The 8,743-nt window shown below is 42.3% G+C and overlaps 1 protein-coding gene across 1 annotated transcript; it reads left to right on the top strand.

Annotated features, from left to right (window-relative positions):
- Positions 1-371: 371 nt before the first annotated feature.
- LOC107107592 (olfactory receptor 10A7-like) lies at positions 372-5,350 on the top strand. The gene is made up of 2 exons (XM_015407899.1): positions 372-1,291; positions 5,308-5,350. Exons 1-2 carry the CDS (start codon positions 372-374, stop codon positions 5,348-5,350), a joined length of 963 nt encoding a protein of 320 aa, XP_015263385.1.
- Positions 5,351-8,743: the final 3,393 nt, after the last annotated feature.

Genomic DNA, 8,743 nt, shown 5'->3' with positions numbered 1-8,743 from the left:
TCACCTCTCAAACCGAATCACAGTAATCATGAAAGAATGCCCCTGAATAATGTGGTTTTCTGGTCTGAGCTAGCCAAATCGGGATCAACACTTGTCCTTTACTTAGCCCAGATATTTCACAAATGTGGCAGGTTCGGAGGCTATGGTTCAAGAATCCATGTATGACACTGATTTCTCATTACCTGATTGAAGAACACTTGCTTGTTTGCAACTAAATGCAAGATCTGATCCACCAGGGAAGCACTGTGTTCAGAAAGATATGTGGGGACATGAAATTTCTGTTTCTGATTTCCTTCTGTGATCACAACAGTGAAAATATTTGTAATAGAATAATCTAAGTAATTCCCTATGTTCTGTGGATGGAAACAGTGATGGACACCAGTTGGAGAAATACAACAGTGGTCACTGAATTCCATCTTCTGGGATTTGGCTATCATCCTGAGCTGCGTATCCTTCTTTTCCTGGCCTTCCTACTGATTTACAGTGCTGCCATGCTTGGAAATCTCCTCATTATTGTAGTAGTTCTCTCTGATAAGCGCCTTCACACTCCCATGTACTTCTTTCTGGTGAATCTGTCCTGTGTGGAGGTTTGGTATGTGTCAAATACACTGCCCAAGATGCTTGCCATTTCCCTCACTCAAGAAAATAAGATTTCTTTCAATAGCTGCCTCACCCAGTTCTTCTTCTTTGGCTTTCTGATTGGTGCAGAGTGTTGCCTTCTGTCCGTGATGTCCTATGATCGGTATTTAGCCATATGTAGACCGTTGCATTATAAAACTCTTATGAATAACAAAATGTGTCTCTTTCTTGCATTTGGGTCTTGGGTGAGTGGGCTCCTGGGAAGTGTCCTAATAACTGTTTTGTTTGTGAAGTCTGCCTTCTGTGGCCCCAATGAAATAGACCATTTCTTTTGTGATTTTATCCCTTTGCTCAATCTCCTGTGTAGCGACCCTTATATAATAGCTTTGCTCACTTTCCTCCTATCCTTTTCATTCACCCTTCCTCCCTTTCTGCTAACCTTGTCCTCCTATGTTTGCATCATACTTACTATCTTAAGAATCCCATCCACCACGGGGAGGCAGAAGGCCTTCTCCACATGTTCTTCTCATCTCATTGTAGTCACCATTTTTTATGGCAGCATAATCATTGTCTATCAACTCCCACACAGCAGCACACTGGACGATCTGAACAAAGTCTTCTCTCTTTGCTACACAATCTTGACCCCCATGGTCAATCCCCTCATTTACAGCCTCAGAAACAGAGAGGTAAAGGAATCCCTCAAAAAAGGACTGCTTCAGTTCATATTAGTTGGTTCTAATTCATTCAAGTAGCTGTTCATTGGTGTACTTTTAAGTTGTAGGAGTTAGCCCGTGTTGGATTCTCACCCATATTGGAAGACTGATGGTAAGGTAAATCCCCACTACACCTTGTATCATGAATGAATTGTATAGTTTGCCTGGTTTCTAGAAGTACCTTACAGTTTCATTGCAGAGAACATAACACATGGTTTAAGATATGGCACAGTGTAGTTTTTGTGATGATCTATGATAGAAGAAATAAATATGGTTATTTCTGGCCCTGAGCAATGTTTGGATGGGAGACAACCTATGAATTGTGTATGAGTTGTACTAAGCTTCTTGGAAGAAGAATACAATAAGAATGTTTTAAAAAAATGCACTGCACAGTGAAGTCAGAAGTTATTAATGTGCACCTGCTCCTTGTAGATTTTTTAAAAAATCTTCAGATACCCAAAATGCTACAAAATGTACATTTTACATTAAATTCAAAGAGGTTTATCTGGCAAGACTGGAAACATCACAGTTTGGAACTCTGAAACCTAAGGTTTGATTCAACTAGCTCTACTAGTACAAAAAAGTGAAGGGGATCCCTCTGAGGCCACTAAAAATGCTATTCGTAGTTCCCTCTAAGCTGTGCTAGGGGGGCACTGGTGCACAAAATTTTAGATGCCAGCTCAAAGGTTTCTGTTTCTGCACACAAAGATTCCCTCCCTCCATTAGTAACAATGGAGGATAGAAGCACTTTCTTCTAGGGCCCATAGAACTGGACCCCTGGTCCAATCTTTTTGAAACTTGGGGGGATTTTTGCAAATTTGGTGCCTCTATCTCAAAAAACAGCCCCCAAAGCCCCAGATACCCCCTGATTGATTCTCCATTATAGCCTATGGGACACATTGATTATAATGGTCCCCATAGACTACAAAGGAGCCAGATTTATTTATTTATTTTGCACAACCCTATTGTGCTTTTCAGTAAGCTGCCTTAAGTCACAGGGAAAAGTGGGATATAAATATTTGAATAAATAAGTAGTTTGGGCAGGTTGATAACATTTGATCAACTTCCTGTTTGTTAGGTTAGGCAGGGTTCTGAAAGTGAGTGTTTCTGCTCTGTTAATGACCTGTAATTTGTCATATTTCACTTTAAAAAACCCAAAGTAGACTGCAAGAAGTCCCTTCCCCCCGCGCAAGTGCTGGTATGTTGTCTAAGGCTCAGCACAAGGCAACAGTCTGCGGCCAGTGGACTGGCACAGGTAGACCTGTTCTCTGGAGGCCAGGTCTACAAATATAGTGAAAATGGATGGGTAGACCTATTATCTGGAGGTCAGGTCTACCAATATAGTGAAAAGGGAAGGGTAGACCTATTACCTGGAGGTCAGGTCTACCAATATAGTGGAAAGGGGTGGGTAGACCTGTTCTCTAGAGGCCCATTCCCTGGAAGGATTGGCCAACTAAGTTGCCAAGTGCAGGTAGTGGGACTATTACTAACACAGGCTATTTACAGTGCCCTGGGATCTATGGAAGTCCCCTCCCCGAAGTTGGCTGAACATTACATACTGTGATGCCAATGAGTCAGAAAGGGATGGGTAGTGGAAAGGAGTGGGTAAGACCTGGTTAATTATATGATTTGGAATAGGCAAAGAGAGTCTTAGTTTCCATGTGCCTGTTCTGAAGTACATACTTCCCCCATGAGTACGATAATATTCCATATCAAGCCAACCCATTCCAGTATCTTAGCCAAAATTATAATGATATATCTCCAATTGACCTGGCTTTATTATGTAACTCATTTTTTATGTTATCGAATGATTTTGGATTAATTATTGTATCTAATCTGTAATAATGAAAGGAACTATCCACCTATCTGACTGCCAATGGCAGAAATAACTCCCCAGAAAATAAAGTGAGGTGCCTCAACAGTGGCCACTGGCTTCAGATGATCATTGGGTTTACAGTGCCACAGAGAATCTTGGCTCACATAAACTCCAGATCGCCCATCACACACACACACTTTCTGCTTTGGCACCTAAGTTTGTCTCTGGCAGGCAGAACTGTCCAGAAAATAAAGTTAACCATTTCAACACTGATCACCAGTTTCAGGATGATCATGGGACTGGCAGTGCCAAAAACGAAGAGAATCCTACCATCCTGGCACAGATTAGTGCCCAAACATCCCTCTGATATTTGCAATGGAACCAAAGGTATACTCACAAGGAGCCAGCAAAGGCAGACAACACAGACTGTGGGGATGGGTAACATTCCATCTGTGACAAATCAAAGGGGGCTTAGCAACTTTCCTGGCATATGACAACCTATGTCAGGCTAGGATCATGTTTCACATCCCCACGATGCCATGGGGAGTATCTGGCTGACTTTGAGACAATCACACACATTCAGTCAGACCTATATCATAGAGTTGTTGTAATAATAAAATGAAGGGTAGGAGAATGATGTGTCCCCAATGGAAGAAAGCAAGAATAAGGAGGATAGAACGTATCCCCTCCTTTACAAAACAAAGTGGGGTTTAAGCACCCCCATGAGTTATCACAGCCAGTGTCATGTAGTGGTAGGTTGCCAACTGATGACTGGCATCCAGTAGGACATGCAAGGGAGACATGGGGGCTTTTGCCATAGAGTTTCCTGCAATTCCTAGAGTTGCATGACTTCCAGATTTTCCCTGAAAGTGATATCATGTTGTTGGTGATTTTTTTTAAATTAAGTTTTTCACAGAGCAGGAGGCTGGGATTGCCAGCAGATCTACTGCCATAACTAGAGACCTGGCAAACCAGTGTAGTAGTCATACTGTCAGACTTGAATCTAGAAGACCAATGTTTAACTAACACATGGGCCAGGGTTGTTTTGAAGTATAAATGGCTAGGACAAACATGTTGGTCTCTGTTCCACTTGCTGTTTCAAGGCCATCACAATATAAAGGGAAGTAAGGATATATCATAGAGTTGTTGTAATAATAAAATGAAGGGTAGGAGAATGATGTGTCCCCAATGGAAGAAAGCAAGAATAAGGAGGATAGAACGTATCCCCTCCTTTACAAAACAAAGTGGGGTTTAAGCACCCCCATGAGTTATCACAGCCAGTGTCATGTAGTGGTAGGTTGCCAACTGATGACTGGCATCCAGTAGGACATGCAAGGGAGACATGGGGGCTTTTGCCATAGAGTTTCCTGCAATTCCTAGAGTTGCATGACTTCCAGATTTTCCCTGAAAGTGATATCATGTTGTTGGTGTTTTTTTTTTTTTAATTAAGTTTTTCAACAGAGCAGGAGGCTGGGATTTCCAGCAGATCTACTTCCATAACTAGAGACCTGGCAATCCAGTGTAGTAGTCGTACTGTCAGACTTGAATCTAGAAAACCAAGGTTTAACTAGTGTTCAGTAACTGCTAGGACAATGACAAGGATGTTGCCATCCACAGAATAGATGTAAATCAGCAGAAACAGAAAGAGGAGAGGAATCTGCAGATGTGGTACCTTCCCAAATCCCAGATTTAAATCAGTAATGACAATTTGATTTCCTGATTTTGCATTTGCCATCTCTTAATCTTGAAAGGTCTGGATTCAGCCAACTTTTCACACTATTTCCCCATTAAATCTTGTCCAGTTCTCTTCCTTACTACACTGCATGTCCTACATCGCATTTGTTCATGCTGGTCTCATGTTCCTAAACATACCCTTTTGGTGGCCACAAAGGACTGATTTCTCCCATTTTGCATCAGTGTGAAAACATTTTGGATCAATCCCTGTGTAAACACAGCATCTATAAGGCTATGGATTATAACTGTAAACTGAACTGTACAATAAGTGTGCCAAGGACTGGACTGTGCGGTAGCCCAATGATGGTGCCAGCCTCCCAGACTGTAGACACATGCCAAGTCGAGGGAAGCCTCCCCCTGGAGCAGTGTGCCAGCCAGAAGTGGACCCGTGGAGATACCCGATGCCTTTCGCCCCTGCATCCCTGCTGGAGGCAAATCAACCTCTCTGACACTAGAAGCACATAGCAGCCAGCAGCAGTTCCCTATGAAGAAGCCATGCTTTACATGAGAAGTCTGAGTGTTCCTGCTAAGGACTCCATAGAAGGACTTCTTCTCCAGCATGCAGACACCCTTTCCCCCCATCTTCTCCTAGCTTCACCAAGAAATGCACGTACTCATCCTCAAGTTAAACAATAGAACTTCACCATGATGGGATTAACAGAGCGGTCAAGCATACCCACCACCCATCAAAATAACACAGATGCAGATCGTTGGAGTGCTGACTCTAATGACTGGCCAAGCACCTGTTATGATGGTCTTCTCTTTTCCTTTGTCTTATGCCATCTACTCTAAGAGGTGTCACTATTAGTACACATTATGTCAGTTGCCAAAAACCTAAGTCCATTCTCTTGACTCATTAAGCAACTAGCATTTTCTAGCCTCTTCCTAAGGACTACATGTCTTCGTAGCCCACACCCCAAGCCCCTCATAGGGTATATAAGAAGAACATCTGCCCATTACTCACTCTCTCTCTCTTTCCTACCTACCTGACCCCACCCTATCTTGCTGACTCCATTCCTAGTGCTGTCTGGAGTCTCCCACATGTGCTGCTGGTCAACACATGACCCCTTCTCTAGTATTTTCCCCATTTTTTGCTGCAAGATCGCCTCGTTGCATCGGACAAGTAAAGTATCACCCCAATCAATGATACCTTCCTGCTAATGCAACTGTCACTGTACCTTTCTGTCTAAATTCTTAGTTCTGTATCACTTGAGTGTATGATTGTTTTGTTTTATATTGTGTGTAAGAATTATTAGTAAAATAAATTATTCTATTTAAGACCTAGCCTCTGTATCTATTTCTTGGGATCTGGATAAATTGGACTCTGGTATACTCAGATTATTGCTCCCTTTATTTAAGCCATTTAATATTCAATTCCTCCATCTTATTAAAGAAATAAGGCAATTTGGCTAACAGAAGTATAGCACAAAAAATAAACAAAACAATGAAACTGGATTAGGCAATTAGAGTACAGTGAAATAAGAACAATATAGTACATTCAAAAAGCCAGTAAACAGATTACACAGCCTGGAAACAATGAAATAAAGGTAGTATAAATGTTTCCAATACAGAATGAGGAGGGATGGAGGGGCTGTTTACATTCTCAGACAATTAGAACTCCAACCCTATTTGCAGTTATGTGAACAATGGCAAATGATGATTCAGTGTAGATTACTGCTCCCTAATGCTGAGATAAGGCAAAAATGTGGTGAATTAATAATCCATAATTATTTCAGTGCATTAGCTACCAACCCGAATTATACATATGTTTAGGTACTTGAAACTATTGGCAAGGGACATTTCTTGTTATATCAATTAGCACTTGGGTTATGAATGCAATATTACACATAATTTGGAATGGAAAGGTCTTAAGTTTTAAAAGAGCCAGTGTGAGTGTAGTGGTTAGAATGCTGAAGTAGAATCCAGGAGACCAAGGTTCAAATCCCCACTCTACCATGAAAGCTTCCTGGGTGACCTTGGACCAGTCACACTGTCTCAGACTTAGCTTAGAGTGTTGTTGCAAGGAGGAGGAAAAAATGATGTTCGCCAAATTGAGTTCCCACTGGGAAGAAAGGCAGGATATAAATGACACAAAGAAAAAAATATTTCAGATCAAGAGTCAGTGTTTTTACCAGTTCTCTACCCAGAAGCTGTGTAACACCACAGAGATCTGAATTTTATGGTGATTCATTGTGAGCAAAAGATTTGGGATTGGTAATTACCTTCAAAGCCTTATACGGCCTGGAACCAAAATTCCTAAGGGACCACCTCTTCCCATATACACCTCAGAGAGTGTTACGCTCTGAGAGTCAACATCTTCTGGTGATCCCTGGCCCAAAGGATGTCCACTTAGCCTCAACCAGTGTTCCCTCTAAGCTGAGTTAGTGTGAGCTAGCTCACCGTTTTTTAGCCTCCAGCTCACACCCTTTTGCCTGAGCTCAGGAAGGAGGGCTCCAGAGCCAACTAATTTGTGCAGCAGCCAATTCACTCGCTCACAACGTTAATGCGAGTAGCTCACAAAGCAGGATTTTTGCTCATGAGACTCCACAGCTTAGAGGGAACATTGGCCCTCAACCAGGGCCAGGGCTTTCTCTGCCCTGGCCCCTACCTGGTGGAACATGCTCCCTATTGAGATCAGGGCCCTGTGGGATCTTACTCTATTCCACGGGGCCTGCAAGACAGAGCTGTTCTGCCAGGCCTTTGGCTGAGGCAGCGGGGCATTCACATATGCCCCCCTCCTGAGGTTGTGGTCTCCCACCTACTGATAACCGGCCATACCTAGTCACATCAGTGGGCCGGATTCTCCCTACGGCAAGCATGGCTATTGATTTAATGTTTTTCTGGTTTTATTGTATTTATTGAAATGTTGTGACCCGCCCTGAGCCTGTTTACAGGATGTGCGGGATATAAATGCGGAAAATAAATAAAATAAATAAATTGACCAAGTCCCATGTAAACTGAACACATTTATAGAGAATGATTAGGTAGCAGTGCATAATATAAAGGAAGTTGATAACTTGCTGTATATGGTAAAAAAAAATCCTCCTCTTGAGATTTGAGACTAGCATGCATCCAGTGAAATTAGGCCAGAGCATTGAATAATCATAATATTCTTTTTTTTCTAGATATGTTTGAGATTCTATAAAAGACACATAGTAGTAAAGAGATCTCAAAAAGAATGCCTGTTACCCCAGACACCCAGCAAATAAAGACATGAGACAATAGCATGAATTTAGCTAGTTTATTTTAAAAAAGCTGATCAACATGATATTAAATATGCTCTGATATTTAAAGGGACCGGCTGCACTAGGCAGCCTGACCATAGCTGCGTATGCGGGAGAGATCCATCCTGACTTCAGATTTGGGCATTGTCTTCCAGCACTTTTGTTTATCAGGGGGGAATAACAGAATGTGCCAAGAGATGCCCATCCCTGTCCCCTTCCCATAATGTGCCTAAAGGCCACTACCAGGTTCTGAATGATGTTGCTCAGCACCAAGGGCCACTGCTTCCCAAGCCCTACCAGTGATGTGCTGTTCAGGAATTTGACTAGGAATTCCCTGTTGAAAGTTAAGGCTAGAAGGCTGCTTGTTATGGAATGCTACTGTGGGGGAAGAAAAGAGCTAATATCCTTAAGTGAAACAGTATATGAAGAGATGTTGTGAACTGACAGTGGGGGGGGGGGGGCATGAATGAAAACAAAAGAAAACATGGACCAGGGAGAAGAGAGAGAACATTTCCTTGCAATTGTCCTCATTTAGGTTGGGATCTTTTGAGTCAAAAAAAGCACTAGGGGCTTGGTTAGCATCCTGTTTTTTTCTAGCCGAGGTACACAACAGCATTTCAGGGAGCTGGCCTGCCCTTGGCTGAATATCATACTAGGCAGGTGATCTGAATTCAGCT

This window comes from Gekko japonicus, unplaced genomic scaffold (assembly GCF_001447785.1).
Source record: "Gekko japonicus isolate JY-2015 unplaced genomic scaffold, Gekko_japonicus_V1.1 scaffold4618, whole genome shotgun sequence".
NCBI lineage: Eukaryota > Metazoa > Chordata > Lepidosauria > Squamata > Gekkonidae > Gekko > Gekko japonicus.
Note: the sequence above shows the minus strand (reverse complement) of the source record. Positions and strands in the feature narration are given on the sequence as shown.

Excerpts from the sequence above, each read along its gene's own strand:
- LOC107107592 (XM_015407899.1), top strand. The coding sequence starts at position 372 with ATGGACACCAGTTGGAGAAATACAACAGTGGTCACTGAATTCCATCTT. Across the intron at positions 1,292-5,307 it reads GAATCCCTCAAAAAAGGACT|CAGCCAGCAGCAGTTCCCTA; the intron begins GCTTCAGTTCAT and ends AGAAGCACATAG.